Genomic DNA, 17,618 nt, shown 5'->3' with positions numbered 1-17,618 from the left:
TGCCCTCCGCTATGGCCCCTCCAACTCTAGGCCTCTTCCTCCCGCTCATCCACCCTCCCCGCCCCTGAAACACCGCCAATCACAGGCCCCTTCAAAGGTGTCACTCGGGCCAAGTCTGCCCAAAGACCCCAGAATGACCAGGCGTGGGTGTCCCCGTCTGCTCAGAGGCCGGCCCCGCGGGTTCCACTGGGCTCATTCTCTCATTCCAGCATCACCAGATCCCCTGCCCCTGCCAGCCCCCACCAGCTGGGTGGTAGGAAAGGCGCCCTTGGGGGCGGGGGGGGGGGCTCTGTTCTACTGCCCCTTGGGTGCTTCCTGCACTGACAGCCCATGGAGCCCCTCTGTGCCACCGCCTCCTTCCCCCCAAATCGTGGCCACCCGCTGTGGTGGCCCCCTCCTACACCACTGCACTCCTTCAACAGGCTTCTTGTGTTTGTCAATCCAGGGGGCATGGGGAAGGGGCTGGAAACCAGTATGTGTCCCCCACCACTGAGCCAAGCCCAGAAACACACAAGGAAATCCAAAGCCACAAGGAGAGAGAGATAGAGAGACAGATACAGAGACAGAGAGACAGAGAGACAGAGACAGAGGCAGAGGCAGAGGCAGAGATTAGAGAGAGTCAGAAAGACAGAGGGACAGGCAGAGATATAGAGACAGAAAGACATACGCAGAGACAGAGACAGAGAGAGGGACAGAGTCAGAGAGAGTCACACAGAGAAACGGAGACAGAGAGAGTCAGAGAGAGAGAGAAAATTAAAGAAATCTCCTTGGTCTCGGTTGCCTGGTTCCGGGATGACCAGGCCAGGTGTGAGAATGCTGTGGACGGTGCTGGGAGGTGGGGACGGGGCGGGCGGCTCCATTCATCCCAGCGTCCGGGCTGCCTGGGCTACCTGCAGCCGCACGACTCCACCACCATATCCTCGTACTGCTTGTACACCACGTTGTTGCCCGCGTCGATGTACAGGATGCTGATGGGAGTGAGCTTGGTGGGCACGCAGCAGCTGGGCGGGGTGGCGCCGGGGTCCATGGAGTTCATGAGCGTCTGGATGATGGCGTGGTTGGTGGGCTCGAGGTGCGAGCGCAGCGGGAAGTCGCACACGCCCTCGCAGTGGAAGGCCTCGTACTCGAGGGGCGCGATGATCCAGTCGTCCCAGCCCAGCTCCTTGAAGTTCACGTGCAGGGGCTTCCTGCTGCAGCGCAGCCGCGCCTTCTTGCCGTGCCGCTTGCCGTGGCGGCTGGCCAGGGCCGTGCGCCGCCGCCGCCTCCCCGCCGCGCCCGGGGACCACCAGCCCGGGACGCCCGCGCGCGGCGCCGCCGCCGCCTCCTGCTGCTGCTCCTGCCGCTGCTCCTGCTGCTGCTCCTCCTCCTCCTGCTCCTCCTGCTCCTCCTGCTCCTCCTCCTGCTCCTCCTGCTCCTCCTCTTCCTCCTCCTCCTGCTGCTGCTGCTCCCGGGCGCCCGGCTGCTCGCGCATCTCGGCGAAGAGGTTCCTGCGCGGGGAGCGCGTGAAGACCACGAGCAGCGCGCGCTCCTGCGGGGCCCGGACGCGCCGGCCGAAGCCCAGACTCCGCAGGTCGGGGCCGGGCTCCGCCGCCGCCGCCGCCTCGGGCCCCCCGACGGCGCGCAGCTCCAGGCACAGCCGCCGCGGCCCGGGGCGCAGGCCCTGGCCCACGTCGAAGACTTCCCAGCCGGTCCGGGGCGCCCTCTGCGGGTGCAGGGTCCGCGCGTCCAGCAGCCGCGGAGACTGGCACGGCCGCAGCTGCACGTGGCCCGGCGCGGACGGCAGCCCCCCGGGGACAGCGGGCGCCCGGCGGAAGAGCCGCAGCTCCGCGCCCACCAGCTCCTCTTTGTCCGAGAGCGTGGACACATCAAACAAATACTTCTGTCTCCGCAGCGGCGTGAGCGAGAGATCGTCTGCGAGATTAAAAAAAAAATGGAAAAAAATAACTATGATGGGCAGTTTCGCTGAAGGGGGAGGTTCGTGCCCCCCCACCCCCGCTCTGTGGCCACCAACACACGCACGCACGCACACACACGCTCACGCACACACCCTGCCCTAGAAAAGGCCAGTCCCGTTACAGAGCCTGACCACCTCCACCCGGGGTAGGCACACCTGAGGCCAGAGCTTGGAGCTGCGCCCCCATCTCCCCCAGTCCGCAGTCCGGGGACCCCTGCCCTTGCTCCCCTTCCCGCGGGAACTCAGTGGCTACTGTCCGAGAGGTCTCTGTGACCTTCTTCCCTGGTGACCAACTGACAGCCCTTGGCGGTCCCAGCTGGAGCCGTGATCCCCAACACATCTTCTCATCCGTCACCTCCCCCAACAAAACCGTCCTCCCAAGTCCTAGGTCCCAGCTGATGAATTCTCGCTGTCCGGTCTTGGTGAGTCTCCTTAGTGGTCAGTTCCCAGCACATACACACAACCCCGCCTCCCCCCACCACACACACACACACACACACACACACACACACACACACACACACACTTAGCCTTTTTTTTTTTTTGGCTTTCTGGGTCACACCCAGCAATGCTCTGCGTGCAGAAATTACTCCTGGTGGTGCTCAGGGACCATATGGGATGGCTGGGATCAAACCTGGGTCAAGCGTGTGCAAAGCAAATGCCTACCCACTGTGGTATCACTCCAGCCCCCTGCACTTGGCCTTCTGGCCCACTGCAGCTCCTGCTTAAGGAACCCAGAAGTCATGACGGGTGGGCACCTGAGGACCTTCTAGAGTGCCCTTCCCAACAGGGCTTACTTCCACCCTGACACAGCGTCTCTGGGCCCTGGAGACAGCTTGGTCGAGGATTGCCTGACCTTTCTATTTAATTCCAAGATCATTTTTCAATGAATTGGAGACCCAAGAGGTAGTCCAGAGAATACAGTTAAGGCACTTGCCTTGCACGCAGCTAGCTGACTCCAGGTTCGAATCCTGGTACAGCATAGGGTCCCGGGAGTGTGGCCAGGGGTCACTCCTGTGGCCCCACAAAAAAGAGGAGCCCAGAGAGCTCTCCAGCTGCCGTGCAGATGGGCATGCCAGAGGCCTGGGCTTGATCCCAGGCACCACGGGGCCCCCCAAGGGGGGGAGAGGGGAATATCCCAAGCAGCACAAGGTGTGACCCCAAAAACCTAAAAACAAAATAAAATGAAGCCCTAATTTAGGCACACACAACTGTAGGGTGCATGAGGCAGCTTTGCAGAAGCTCTGAGCTCCTGAGCTCCGACAGATAGCAGTGCTGTACTGGGTACCCTAACATTCACCATCTCTGAGACATGACCCCTTAAGATCCTCTCTCAGGATCCCTCCTTCTCTCTCTCTCTCTCTCTCTCTCTCTCTCTCTCTCTCTCTCTCTCTCTCTCTCTCTCTCTCTCTCACACACACACACACACACACTTTTGAGCCACACCCAACTGTGCTCAGGGCTTACTCCTGGCTCTGCACTTAGGAAATATTCCTGGTGCCTGGGAAGAGGTGGGGTTCTGGGGATCAAACCCAAGTCTGTTGCTAGCAAGACAAATGCCCTACCCATTGTGCTATTGCTCCGGGTCCATCTCTTCTCTCCTCTCTTCTCTCTTTCCCCCACGACTCACCCCCCCCCATCCAAAATCTTCTCGTTTTGCAACTAATCCCGGAGATAAATGCTTTGGAATCAAAGTAAAAGAGAAATTTGGGGCGCATGCTGAGGGGAGGGAGAAGTGGGCTTCTAAGACCTGAGGTGAATTCTTTGGGGGCTCGGGCACAAGCGCGGCTGCTTTTGCGACACATGTGCAAGGAGCACCAGCCTCACTTGAGCGTGCAAGGCGGAAAGCTAACCAGATTTTCTTGGGCTGCTTCTCGTAAAATATTTACAGCCCCGCAAATACAAAAATCCCCCAAGCTCTGTGCTTTCCCCCCAGAAGCTAGTAAAGTGTGGGTGCATTTCAATAGTAAAAGTGTCACCAGGCCCGTTCTGCCCTCAGTGCCAGTCCAGACGCTGCCCCCGGGCCAGTCCGGGGCCTCCAACACAGCCCGTCCCTACTTCTGCGCTGAGTCTACACAGGAGTTCTAACCTGAGACGGGGCGGAGGGAGGGGAGAGGTGAGAAGGGAAGCAAGACGGAGGCAGCTGACTCCTAGGAGCTGAGATCTGAGCTGAGTAAAGCCAGAGAAATGCCAGCAGGACCCCCGGGCTCTCTCTCCACAGACCCCGCTCAGGCACACCCAGCCTTGTGCACCCCTGTCTGCCTTCTGCAGCACTTTCCTGCCCTCCCCCGCCCCAAAAATTAAGGGTTGAGGATGAGAGGGCATGCCCAGAGCATCAGGCGCCCCATAGTCCTCTTTCCTTCACCCATAGAACAGCCAGACAGCTCCACTGGTTCCCTCCTGCTTGACTGCAGGGAAAAACCAACCCCGCTCATGCAGAATCCACAGTAAGCTCATTTCCGAGTGTGCCAGCTCTCCGGCCACAAGCCTGAGATTCCAACAGGATGACTCTAGAATCAAGCATAGGGGTCCCTGAGCCCCTTTGCTGCCCTTTTTCTCCTGGGCCCTCCAGGGTGAAAGAAAGGGAGAACCAGACCCCACTGGTTTGGCCTGTGGTACTCCCGGGCACAAAACAGTAACCCCAGCCAGGGTTCCCCTGGGGGTTGCAAGCACCCTTGCTTCAGGGACAGCCAGGCTGGGTCCTGACGGTCAGTCCCTCCTGCACAGGAGCCTGTGCCGTTTTTAAGGGTGAGAGACTAGCTGACCTTTCACGGATGAGCCAATAGCCTTCGAGAGGGGTGAGGAACCCGGGATGCACCCTGGCTGCTGCAACCTGGAATTCCTGAGGGTCTTTCTACCCAGACCCGCCCACCAGCATCCTTGGGGGGGGGAGGAGCAAAGGGAGGGAACAGGGGGGATGCTGAGCCCAACCGAATGCAGCTTCCCCCCACACCCTCAGCCACCCAGAAAGGGAGACCATGCGAGCCCGAGCCCGTGGACCCTCTTCCACATGCCCAGCAGTGCCCATTGCAAGTGCTCTGGGGGTCAAGAGGGCAGAGGACACAGACCAGCCTGTGCATATCCAGTAAATCCCCGGGATTTTACTAACCCTTGCTGACCTTGGGACCCACTAAAACAATTCATCTGAGTGAGTGTTTCCTTCCCCCCACTTCTGAGCCCCCCACCTCACCCCGGGGGTCCCTGGGAAGTGGACCAGCCTGCACCCAGGCATGTCTTAAAGGAACAGCTCAATCACCAGAACCAAACTACTGTTGGGCTTTCTGCTCCTTCCCGCCCTGCCCCCTGGGCTGCCCCCCACCCCAACCAGGTGACTCCTGACCACAGTCCTATCACCGGATCTCCTGAATCCCTAGAGAAGGCCCTAAGAAAGTGACTGTCTCTGTCCAGCTCCCCCACAGACCACATTCCCAGCCTGTCTGGGCTTGCCCCTGGGATCAGCCCAAGGAGGCATCTGCCCAGGGGGTGCACACACCACCCCCACGACCCTGCGGATACTAGAGCAGTCGCCTGTGGGGAGAAGCCAGTGCTGGGCACCCTGCCAGGCCCTCACTGTCCCCCAGTAGCCCACTCCAAAGGGGACCTCACGTCATCAGTAACCAGCTCCCCAGATCCCCAGACCCTGGAACCAAGCACCTCTCACCTCTCTGGGGCCAGAGCCACAGTGGGGAGGGCATTTGTCTTGCAAAGGGCCTTGACTCCCGGACCCAGTTGATATGAAGCTGCTGAGTGCTGCTGGGTGTGCCCCCCCAAAAAAAGAGTGCCTCTCACTCACTCCCCAGTCTATCAGGTGAGGTTCCCAAAAAGCCTGGAGGTGAAGGTGAGCCTTCCCTGTACCCAGTTTAAATGGAAATTGATCTGTAACCCATCAGGGCTTGCATTTTACATTTGGTTTTATTTGTTTGTTTGCTTTGCTTTTGGGGTCACACCCAGGGATGCACAGGGGTTACTCCTGGCTCATGCACTCAGGAATTACTCCTGGCGGTGCTCAGGGGACCATATGGGATGCTGGGAATCAAACCCAGGTTGGCTTCCTGCAAGGAAACCGCCCTACCCGCTGTGCTATACCTCCAGCCCCATTTGTTTTGCTGGTTTTGTTGTTAATTTCTGCTCTCTCTCTCTCTCTCTCTCTCTCTCTCTCTCTCTCTCTCTCTCTCTCTCTCTCTCTCTCTCTCTCTCTGCTTTTCTTGGTCACACCAGGAGATGCTCCGGGTTACTCCTGGCTCTGCACTCAGAAATCATTCCTGGAGCTGCTGGGTGGAGGAGGAGCCAGAGGGGATGCAAAGGCAAAGGCCCTCCACCCCACCCCACCACACCCCCTCGAGGGACTACTGCTCTGGCCCCTAATTCCTGGCTTCTGGCATCTTACAGCTTGGCTTACACACACAGCTAAGGCAGGTTGGTTTGTTCTCAGGATTTATTTGTTGTGCAGGTTAGTGGGAGCTTGTGGGAGGAAATAATCACCAGGAGAAATCCATCTACACAGTGGAAGAAAATTCAACAGTAAGTCAGCCGCCTGGTGGGGGGGGCGGAGAGGTGGGGGGTGGAGGGCAAGGTAAGACCAAGCGGGCCATAAGGCTGAGGAGGGGTCACTGGTGGAGGGGAGCGGCTTCCTTGCTGGTGAGTGTGGTGCTGGATGCACAGGAATCATGCGGAACAGTAGGATTGTAAATCCGAGCACCTCGATCAAAAGGGCTTCAAAGAAGGGAGGGCTGAGGGCACCTCAAACATGCACTGGGGTTGGAATTAAATTTTAAAATAAAAAGGAAAGCAAATAAGGAGAAACAGAACGAACTGCTTGGAAGATCTGCCCTGTTCTGTCCCTTTAAATGAGAAAACAGGCTGAGAAAGAACTGCATCTGCAAACCAGTCTAGGGCTTTCGAAGAGGGCTGACTCTCGTGCTCTTCCCCAACCCCACACAGACACACACGGACACAGACACACAGACACATACACATACACAGACACACAGACACACTCACACACAGACATACGCACAGACACAGACACACACAGACATACAGACACACACACAAATACACACACACACACACACACACACCACACACACCACACACACCCTCTGCCGGGAAGGAGGGGTTAGGGGATGGTAATGGAGAAGGGGAGCCCACACCAAAAACTCAGCAGAAGCCCCAGGGAGGGATAAGCAAAGGTGGGGTGGGGTCTCCCCACTGTGACCCCCAACACCCTCCCTTCCCCGCCCAAATCACAACGTGCTTGGTTTTGGGCCTTAGGGCCCTGCACTGAATTTTCCCAAGCTGCCAAACTTGTCCCTGGACGCTGTCGCCTTCTACCTCCCCCACCAACACCCCCCACACACACACACCACGCTCAGTGGTGAGAACCTGTGAGTCCGAGCTGAGCCTGGGCTGCGGGAGGGCTGCTGCCCCCCACCTCCCCTAGCGGCGCCCCTGCATCCGTCCCTGAGGCCGAGACTGGGTGGGCGGGCCAGCTGACCGCTGGGGAGATGTGGAGGGGGGTGGGGGGGGCAAAGTCGCCCTCTCTGCATACCCTAGCCGTCCAGGCCCGCCCAGCTTCCTCCGGCTCCACCGCCTGGGCGCCCGCTCCTGCGGGCCGCGGGTGGGGGTTGGGGACGGGGGTCGGGGAGCGGACTGGCCAGCAAGATCCAGCCGCTCCCGTGGATCCACAGGAGGATCCACTCCACTCCTCCGCCTTACAGGAGAGGAGCTCTGGACAATCCCGGTTTGCCAGAGGTCCCTCGCGAGCCGGGACGCACCGTCTAAATTCCAAGCGGGCTCCCGGGTAGGGGTGAAGAGCCCGCCCCGCGAGGCTCTGATTGGGTGGGCGGGAGCGAGGAGCTCGGGTCGCCTCCAATCGCTGGGGGCGCGGTGGAGTGGGGGCGGGGATTCTGTTTCGTGGTCGCGGTCGCGGTCGCGGCGCTGTCAATTCCCCGCCGGCCGTGGCTGTCACCTCTCCCTCCGCTGCCTCCGCAGGGTCCCGAGAAGCCCGAACGCAAGGGTTGCAAACTGCGCCCTCGGTCCCAGCCCCTGGGATCAAGTGCTCCGGGTGCCCGGGTGACCGTGCCCTCCTGGGTACCCCTGGACTCTTTGAGATCAGACTCTTGCAAAGTGCAGACCTGGTTGAAGCAAACTGCACCCACTACGGGGCCAGGCAAACTCCTGCTCGCCCAGAAACTCCCTTGGTCTGGTTGGGGTGGGGATGGAGGTGGGTTGGGGGGCTGGGCAGCGCGAATGTGTCCAGGTCTGGGTAGCTGGGGAGTGAGCTGAAGAGGAAGCAGAGCCCTGGGAGGCCATGCTGCTCTTTCATCTGTTCCTGCCACTGGCCAGGTCCAGCCACCTGTGAAGCAAAGTCCAGTCTGCAGCCTGTCCACACACGCTCTGTCCCCTATGTGGCCTGCTCCCTCCTCTGGTCTCTCTGTAACACTGTCTGTCCTCTGTCAGGGTCTGGCCCACTGGCGACCTGTCCTGTGCCTTTTGATGGTCTGTCCCCATCGGTCCTCTCCACCACCACCCCTCATGCGCCCCACCTCCTGTCACATATTCATGGCCCAGTACCACTGCTGTCCCGACTTCCCTGTGCCTCCCAAGCTTGCCCCAGATCTTCCACTCCTCCCCCCTTTTCATAGACAGAGGGGCACGTGATCAGCCCTGGCGGAGACTGCCCCAGCCTGGCGCTGCCCCTTGGCTAGGGGTGCAGAGAGGGGTGAGCAGGCTGGCTGGCACCACGCACACCTTGAGGCTGGCTGGGGCGGAAATGGGTGCCTAGAGGGAGGGCGAACCCAGAGGTGCTGGAACTCAGATGCCCTCGGAGCCTCAGCAGGGTCTTCCAGGGCTGCTGACCCCTCTTGCTTCTGCAAGGCAGTTTGCTGTAGAAAGGGGTGAGTCCCACCCCCAGACCAAGCCTGAAAGTGCTCTGGGGGTTCTCCATGTCTCTCCAGGATGACATGGATTCACTTCTAAAGTGACTCCCAGGAACGGGGTCTGGAGGGAGGTTTTGTAATGGGTCCCAAGGATGAGACAGGTTCCTGGAAGCAGGCAGAGCCCCAACAGGAGCTGGGTGTGGCCCCTCCCTATCCCTCCCCATCTGCACTAAGCCGATAGAAGGGAGGAGGGCAGGCCATGTCAGCAGGGTCTGGGGGAACCTGGGAGAGGGACCCTGGTGGGGCAGAATCCGGGTAGGGACCCTGGACCTAGAGCCTGTGTGCAGATCAAAGGAGCATCTAGGGTGCGAACACTGTCCAGCTCCAGGGGTGGGGACTCAAGCCAGGTACATAGAATGGGGGGGGGGTCTGCAGCAGCCTCGACCTGACCCGTTCGCCTTGACCACCACCCCAGGAACGTGAACTAACTCAGCTCTGCGAGGCTCTCAGAGGCGGCTCCGTAGGCAGATGCGCAGTCAGATTCTCACATGCTCCTCATTCAAGGGAGGGGCCCAGCATCTCCTGCTCTGGCTTCCCTGCTCCTCTCTCCTGGCTAAAGCGGGCCAAGCACCCGGCACCCCAGAGCCTGCAGCTCCATACCCAGATGAGGGAGCAGATTGTCCGGAACTGCAGAGAGCCAGTTTCATTCCTAAAAAATAATCGACACCAGGTCGGGTTGACTCGGAACTCCAAAATGAGCAACCTGGGCTCCAATGCAGTGGGGGGATGGCAAGTGGCACCCCTTCCCCCATGGCATGGGGATCCACATTAGCTCTCGCCACACCTCCGTGGACCTGGGATAAAATCAAGCCCCAGGCATGGCGCTGGCACGGGAATATTATGACTCCGGGGAGCAAAGCAAAGGAAGGGGCTTCCCTCCAAAGCCTCCCAGTGATTCCCTGGAGCTCAGCCCTGTCCCCAAGTTATCCCAAATTGTTCTTCTCTGCCCTCTCCACCTCCCCTTTGCCCTCCCCTACCCCTACTCCCTGCGCCTGCCCCCAGGCTCTGTCAGAAAGACGCCCCAATTTCCAGGGGTGCCCCAGAGCTCCAGCTGGAGAAGAGGTGTAGGCCACGCCCCCAGCACCCTCGGTGTTGGAAAGGAGGAAGTTTCCACTCTTGATTCGTTGGCAGGGTGCGTACAGAAACGACTAGAACTGAGCGGTGGACTCATTTCCCCTCCCCCCAGCCCCCAGCAACTCTACACAAAGTCTCCTTGGGAATTGGAGCCTCCTGACCAAGAAAGTCCTCCCCCTGCACCCCCAGAACTCCCCGTCCCTGAATCTCAGAAAAGCGGGAGGCACAGCCCTAACCACTTAACCGCGGGGCGCGCTTATACCCAGTAAAGAGGGTGACGATAAAACAGACTCTTACTCCAAGCCACGGAGATGAGAGTGGCTCGAGCCCTTAAACACTCTTCCCAGACCCCTGCCGGCTGCATTTGCGGCCCATCCCCGTCCACCGCGCCTCGCGCGCCCACCGCGCCCCGCGCCCCGCACCCCGCGCGCCCTCGGACGCAGGCATTTGAACCCGCCGCGCTCCTTCTCCGAGACTGCTCGCTCTTTCCGGGGAAATAAAGCCTAGATTGGAACCTTCTGCCGGCTTCCTCACTGGGCCGTCTGGTCTGCATTAGTGTTTTTATAAGGGACTCAAACAAATCGAAGACAAGGTCACCAAATAATTAACAGTTGTGAATCCCCTCCGTCCCCATTAAAATACTTCCCTGCTTAGATTTCATTTTCCGTTTGCCAACCACAGCGAGGGCGCCGGCACCCTTAGTGCCCCTCCGGGCCCAGGTCCATGAAGACACTGGCAGGTTTGCTCCCCCCAGCACTGTCCCCTGCATCACCAGACAGGGACCCTGGCAGCTCTGAGAACGCCTCCCACCGTCAGGTCAGCCCAGGATGCCCCAGCTGGCCCGTCCTTTCCCAGATTCCAGAAACTCACCAAGCTTCCCTCCCTGGAGCCTTCCTGGGCAACCCAGCTCCCGCAGAGAGCACCTTTCCTAGGGTTTTTCCTACTCTCCGGCCCTCCTTTCCACCCTGCAACCACCATAAGCACCACCCAGCCCAGCTCTTCTTGTTTGCAATTTGTCTTTCCGAGTAACCTGGAGAGCTCATTCACTGCATGTTCTTACACTCGCTGCGGTGTCCTCCATCCAGAGAGGTTTTGTGGGTTCTTGGGTGGAAAAATGGGGCTTTCTGTGGTGCTAAGAGACTTCCTCGATCCTTTCAGTTTCTCTCCTCGCCCCTCTGTCAACCATGTTGGCTTCAGAGAAGATCCCAGAGTCTGCGTGTCCAAGTGTCCACCTTTCTCTGAGCACCAAGGTCTTTTGATGATAGTTATCATGGGGACAGGAAGTGCCATTTCCACCCTCAGACCTCAGACCTCAGTCTCCAGCTTCCACAAATCAGCCTCCACAGCCTCCAGCCCCCACAGCCTCCAGCCCCCACACCCTCCACTCCCCACAGACTCCAGCCCCCACAGACTCCATCCCCCTCAGCCTCCAGCTCCCACAAATCACCTCCCACAGCCTCCAGTCACCACAGCCTCCAGTCCTACAGCCTCCAGCTCCCACAAATCAGCTCCCACAGCCTCCAGTCCCCACAACTTCCATTTCACAGCCTCCAGCCCCCACAGGCTCCAGAACCCCACAGGCTCCAGCTTCCCCATCACTCATTCCCCTCTGCAGAGAGGCTCATTCATTACTAGCACACCCAGAGGCATTCTAAGAAGCAGGGACAGTGTGGTCCCTGCCCTTCACCAGGAGCAGAGAGGAAGCCTGGCCCTGCAGCCTCTCAGCCCCTTTACCCTGCACCGCTTCCCCAGCTCCCTGGGGATCTGCAAGGGGAGGCGGCTGGGAATCGCCAAGAGTCTCCACCTCACTGGCCGTGTGGCCTTGGGCCATTTCGTTTAACCTCTCTGTTCTCTGCAATTTATAAGTAAAACCCAGCCACTAGCAAGGGTGTGCTTGTGTGATCCAGTGAAACCATCGTGGCAACAGAATCCATTCCCAGTGCCCACTGCATCCTGGCTGTTACTCCTTCCCCCTTGATCTTTTAAAAGGGGGCAGGGATGCAGACTCAGACTTGACCCTGGTCGGCAGGAGAAGGGGGGGGGTATTAGAGAGCACAGAACTTGCCATCACTAGGTCCCCAACGCGCAAAGGAACTCTTCCTTGCAAGAGCTGCCTCCCGCGCCCCTAAAAAAAAGTGCGGGAGGGGGTGAGGAGAGGGAGGATCTAAGTTTTGGGGTCCGGAGTTGGCAAGCTAGGATGGCTTTGGATGGAGACCACGCATGCGGAAATACCTAACTGTGGTCCCCCTCGAGATGCCTCCCCCTTTCTGAGCCTGCGAAGCCCAGGTCACCAGACCGGCACCCTGGGGGTCCCGCGCCAGCCCTGGGGGCGGGGAGGGAGGAGAAGAGGAAGGGCTGGAGGGGTCCCCATCGGAGCCGGCAGCGTCCCTGCCAGGGGGCATGCGCGGCGGCGGCCCGGCCCTCGCGGGTGACTCCACGCCCTCTGATGTGTTATGACATGAACCCTCAATTAGATCGCAGGCCCCAGACACTCCAATCAGGGGCCCGATGCCAACAAGCCCCGGAAGGTCCAGCGCGGGGTCACCGCCCGTGACACATCAAATCAAGATCAGTGAGAGGGAAAGTGAGGCTTGTCCTTGATCCGCCGGCCCGGACCTCCTCCAAGCCCCTCCTCCGCGCGGCCGGAGGGCTCCCCCGGGGCTCAGCGCCCCTTCAGCCCCGCAGTGTGCGCCCAGCCCCGCAGCTTTTCCGCGCGCGCGACCTCCCTACCACCACCACCACACACACACACACACACACACACACACACACACACACACACACACACACACACACACACTCCCAGTCGCTCTAGACAACTGGGGAACTCGCAAGACCCCCGCGCGCTCCGTAAGCGGCTGCCCGGCCGGGAGGTCCCGACGCGGGTCCGGGGCGCGCACAGCCCCAACCCTCGAAGGCATTACGGACCCCAAGGCGGACGGACGTCTGGATCTCGGTGGCGCTGGCCCGGAGACCTTGGCGCGGGAACAGAGGCCCCCCAACCTGGGCGCGCGGCCAGGACCTTCCCCACCTCCGGCGCCCGGAGGCACGCAACGCAGTGCTCGCGGAAAGGGGAGGCGCAAGCCGGTCCACGGTGTGTGACACCCTAAAACCCCGAGAACCACCCCACCCACCCCCCAGAGCTGCTGCCGCCACTCTGCACGCCTCCCGACGGCCCTGGGCATTCCTGTTAGTGCACGGAACTTCCAGGACGCAGCCCGCCAGTTGCAGGCGGGCTGGGGGGGGGGGGGAGAGGCTTAGGGGCGGGGATTCTTTATGTTTGCGGGAAAGTGGGGGTGGGGGATGGGAACGAAACTGCCAGCCCCGACCTCCGCGGCTTCTCCCCTAGAGGAAGGCTCCTTGGGACCTTGTGCTCACACCGCCAAGGTTTGTCCTGGAAATCGGGGCGGTGTAGGGGACAACCCAGGGTTTGGAGGGGACCGTGCTGGCCGCCCACGAGGCCCGCGAAGGAAGCCACGTGCTGGCCGAGGGGACTTGAGAGAGATTCTAGAATCTCCTGAAATGCCCCGCATCCCTGTGCCGCGGAGCCCTTGCAGCTGCCCAAGTTCGCTTTAAGGGGTGTGGGGGTAAGCTAAGGGCCGCAGCTGTGCGATCCCGGGACGCGCGGGGCTCCTGGGCGCGTGAGCCTGCCTGCAGAGCATGAGGTCGGTGAGCGTCTCCCCAGCCCGTGCGGGTTCCTGAGCGACCCCTCAGCCGCAGGTGCTGCAGTCCGGAGCTGGTGGGAGCCGGGCGGGCCGCGGAGCGCCTGGGATACCATTCGTTCTCCCCTCCCGCGCTCCTCTCCCCTTCCCTTCTCCCTTCTTCCCAGAGTTTCTTTCCACGCTGTGGACTCTCTTTAGGAGCGCATTTTCGGGTGCCTGTGGACACCTCCACCAGATTTCTGGTACGGAGGTTCTGATCTAGGGGGCCTGCCTCGCTGCAGAGGAGGCGTGCGGGGAGATCGGGGTGGGGAAGGCACAGGCGGATGTCACAGTAACCATGCCCGGGGAAGGCACGGAGACAGCCCGATACCCGCATGGGTCAACAGGCAACGTGCGGGACGCACCGGACTTCCAAGTTCGGGCCATCCCTGTCCCCTGCGTCTCCTCTGCCACCACCTGGAAGAAACGCAGCAGCCCAGCGGCCAGAGCAAGGAGCCCTGGGCACGTCACGCTCGGCTCGCGCCCACCGGCCCAGGAGCTTCGCCAGAGCTTGGGTTGGATCGTCGGATCCCGGGACCTGCCGCCCGTTTTGTCCCGCGTGGATCCCTCCGTGGCTGCCCTCGCTCCGTCCACCCTGGGTGGCTCAGACCCTCGCGTCGCGCTCCCTGCTCAGCCCAGTACCCCGTGGCACGGGTGCCATCCGTCCCCGCCGCCAGCCCTCTGCAGCCCCGGCCACCTCTCGTACACACACACACACACACACACACACCAACACACGCACACACGCATACGCACACGCGTGCGCGCACAGCCACCTCCTCGCTCCTTTCTGCAAAAATAAAAAAAAAAATTATTTTTAAATCCCCCCATCCGAAACAAAACAAACAGAAGCGAGGGAGAGCGAGAGAAAGAAGCAGAGAATAGCACACGGGTCCCAGCGCCGCGGCCCCCGACACACGCCCGGGCTTGAGACGGTCGGCTGAGTCCAGCGGCGCCGCGTCCAGCCGGCCGCCCGGGCTGCGGGTCCCTCACCTCGCCCTCGGTCGACGAAGCTGGTGATGGTGTTGGCCGACCTGGACGCCTGGAAGAAGCTGGCGTTGATGCCCAGCTTCTCGGCGATGGAGTAGGTGCGGTAGAGCGCCAGCATGTACTCGGGCGCCCGCGCCGCCCTCGCGGCCCCGCGGCCCCGCACGCCCCTGGCCGAGCCCGGCTCGGCGCCCGACGCCGCGGCGGGGATGGACGCCTGCTGACCGCCGGGCACACCCCACAGGAAGCCGAGGACGAAGGCGGCCCGGAGCAGCAGCCGCGGGGCGTCCATGGCAGGCGGGGCGCGGCGACGCCCCCCGAGGGAGGCTGCGGAGCGGCGGGACGGCGGCCGGGGCCCGGCTCGGCGGGCGGACTCAGTGCACGGCGCCCGCTCGCGGCCACCCCAAGGCCGGCCCGCCACGCCCCCTCCCGCCCCTCGCCGGGAGGGGGAGGGCGGGGATCGAGGGGGCGGGGTGGGGGGGGAGAGGCCGGGCGCGGCGGGCGGGAGGCGTGGGAGAGGGGCCGCGGGGCGCGGGGCTGGCCCGGAGGCGCCCCCAGAGAGTACCGGCGGCGAGCGCCCCGGGGACACCCGGCCGCGTCTCTCTACTCCGGAGCGCGCGGGACGGTCCCGCGGCGGCCCCCGAGCTCAGGTGTCCGGGAAGGGGGTCCCGGGCCGCCGCGGGCTGTGGGGGAGGGAGCTGACGCCCACCCCCTCTTCCGTCCGCGCCCTGAGGCCCGGCCCGGCCGCAGCTCCCGGCCCCGCGCCCGAGTGCTACGCACCGCCCCATCTCCCGGCGGGTCCCCCCTCTCCGCCGAGACGCGGCGTCTGGGCCGCATCTCCGCCCCCTTGGGGTCAGGCAAAGGCCGGGGAGGGGGTGCGGGGGGGTCCTCCGAGTCCGCTCGGTGCTGAAACCCGCGGGTTCCGCGGCGGGCCCCGCGCTCCTCCCTCTCGCCGTCTCCAGCTGGGCGGACGCTGCCTCGGGCCGCCGGATTCCTCGGGGGTCTCTACTGGCCCGGCCTGTGGCTCCCAAGCACCCCCATTCTCCCGGGCCTCCAAAAGGCCTCCGTCTCAGCTCCCTCTGCATTCCAAGTCCTCTGTCCCCAGTCAGCCACCCTCCAAGGGAGCTCTCTCCCTCTCCTCTCTTTCACTCTCCTCTCCTTCTTCCCCTCCCTTCCCCTCCTGTCCCTTCTCCCCCTTCTCTTCTCTCCTCTCCTCTCCTCTTTTCTCTCCTCTCCCCCTCTTTCTCCTCCTCCTCTTCTCCCTTCTTTCCTCCTCTCTCTCATTCTCTCATTCTCTCATTCCCTCCCTCCCGCTCTCCCTCTCTCCTCTCTCTCTCTCTCTCTCTCTCTCTCTCTCTCTCTCTCTCTCTCTCTCTCTCTCTCTCTCTCTCTCTCTCTCTCTCTCTCTCTCTCTCTCTCTCTCTTTCTCCCCTTGGATTTTCAGTCCCTTTTATGTCCCTGCAGGATTTGTCCCCGGCAGCTGGGACAAATCCTTTGTTTATCTGAGCAGGCCCTTCTCCATCTAAGGTCTGGGCTCTGTCCTGCCCCACAGCCTCTGAGGAGGACCACCCCCGCCCCCAGGGGATGTGTGCTCCCAGAGGGGATCTAAGTCCATCTTTTCATCTAAGCTTGCCAAGCATCTTGGCATTGCTGTCTTATCTCCATTTTACAGGTGGGGAAACTGGGGCCCATGGTCAGAGGCTGCAGTCCAAGCTCTCTGTCTGCCCCACCTTTGTCCTTCCCCTCCAGATAGACAGAACCAGATCCTGCCCCCCTCCAGCCAGCTGTCCAGGTCTTAATTTCACCATGGACATGGTCCGGCAGGCCCAGCCCCTCCTGCTTTGCAGCACCTTGTGATGCTGGGTGCTCGCCCCGAGGACACCACGAACCGGGGAAAACCCTCGCTCAGCTGTGCAAAAACCCTCGCAGACACCAGTTTGTGGTCCTGGGCCTGCTCTATCCTCTGTAATGTCCTCCCGCCACGTGGCCCTGGTTCTCCTTTCCCAGCTGTCACTGCACTGGGTCCCTCTGCAGAGCTGCAGGCTCTTCCTGCAGCCTTCAGGTGGATTCTGGGGCCCAGAGATGCCTTTTCTCAGCCCTCCCTGATGGGAAGATGCAGGATCTTTGCTCCTTCTGCAGATCCCATTCCCCCCTCAGCACTCTTCCCTCCTGGCACAAACCACTTTCCCCTTCCGCCCACCTGTCACCCCTTCTGCTGGAGGCCAGGCTTGCCCACTCTGCCCTGTCTTCCCTCTCCTGACTGCTGCTTCCTCCTGGCGGCTTCTCTCCATCCCTTCCCTCTTGGAAGGTTCCTTCCATTTCCACCACCCCATCCCCACTCCCGCCCCATGAATCCCCTAATGGTGAGTCAGTCTCAGATGCTTCCCCAATATAAGGCTCTGCCGGCTCCTGCCACTCCGACTTCTCCTGCCCATAGCAGTTATTCTCTGCAACAAGTTCTCAGGAACCAGAAAACAAAGGCAGGAGCCTATGACCTTGGCTTGGGACCTCAGTGGGGCCGACAGAGTCCTTGGTAAGAGCTGGTGGCAAGGGACAAGGAGGCAGCCTGTCTTGCCCAAGGGCACTGAAACTCTCCCCATGACGGCCAGCCCCTGGTCCATGCCAGGCAAGAGCCGTGAGCTCACTCCCCTGAGAGGCATTTCATACTTCAGATATGGTGACAACGGCCCCAGTCACATATGTGGCCTGAGCTCCTTTCCCATGGGTACTGTGTAAATGGAATCCATCCCGGTGGCCACAGCAAGACCATATTCCTCTGTGCATGTATGTGTGTGTGCAAGTGCATGCACAAGTGCACATGCACAAGGAAAATATAGATGCAAAAAGTCAACGGACTTCAGAGCTCGGGACATCAGGAAGATCGAAAATAAAGTTCTAGAATTTAAGTTTTCAGACTAGGCTTAGATTCTTCCCCAGTTTTATCTATCAAGAACATAGACG

At 61.2% G+C, this 17,618-nt stretch overlaps 1 protein-coding gene across 1 annotated transcript; it reads right to left on the bottom strand.

Moving 5' to 3' along the window:
* Positions 1-662: 662 nt before the first annotated feature.
* Positions 663-14,949, bottom strand: GDF6 (growth differentiation factor 6). Its single transcript, XM_012935323.2, has 3 exons — positions 14,664-14,949; positions 1,454-1,911; positions 663-1,327 (listed from the first exon to the last, which is right to left on the bottom strand). Exons 1-3 carry the CDS (start codon positions 14,947-14,949, stop codon positions 887-889), a joined length of 1,185 nt encoding a protein of 394 aa, XP_012790777.1. The 3' UTR covers positions 663-886.
* Positions 14,950-17,618: the final 2,669 nt, after the last annotated feature.

This window comes from Sorex araneus, chromosome 2, assembly GCF_027595985.1.
Source record: "Sorex araneus isolate mSorAra2 chromosome 2, mSorAra2.pri, whole genome shotgun sequence".
In the NCBI taxonomy this organism is placed as follows: domain Eukaryota; kingdom Metazoa; phylum Chordata; class Mammalia; order Eulipotyphla; family Soricidae; genus Sorex; species Sorex araneus.
Note: the sequence above shows the minus strand (reverse complement) of the source record. Positions and strands in the feature narration are given on the sequence as shown.

Bases quoted from the DNA above. Each gene is read 5' to 3' on its own strand.
- GDF6 (XM_012935323.2), bottom strand. From the start codon at position 14,949: ATGGACGCCCCGCGGCTGCTGCTCCGGGCCGCCTTCGTCCTCGGCTTC. The intron at 1,912-14,663 runs GTGAGGGACCCG...TTAATCTCGCAG, and splicing joins CTTCGTCGACCGAGGGCGAG to ACGATCTCTCGCTCACGCCG. The intron at 1,328-1,453 runs GCCCGGGAGCAG...CAGGAGCAGCAG, and splicing joins AGATGCGCGAGCAGCCGGGC to CAGGAGGCGGCGGCGGCGCC.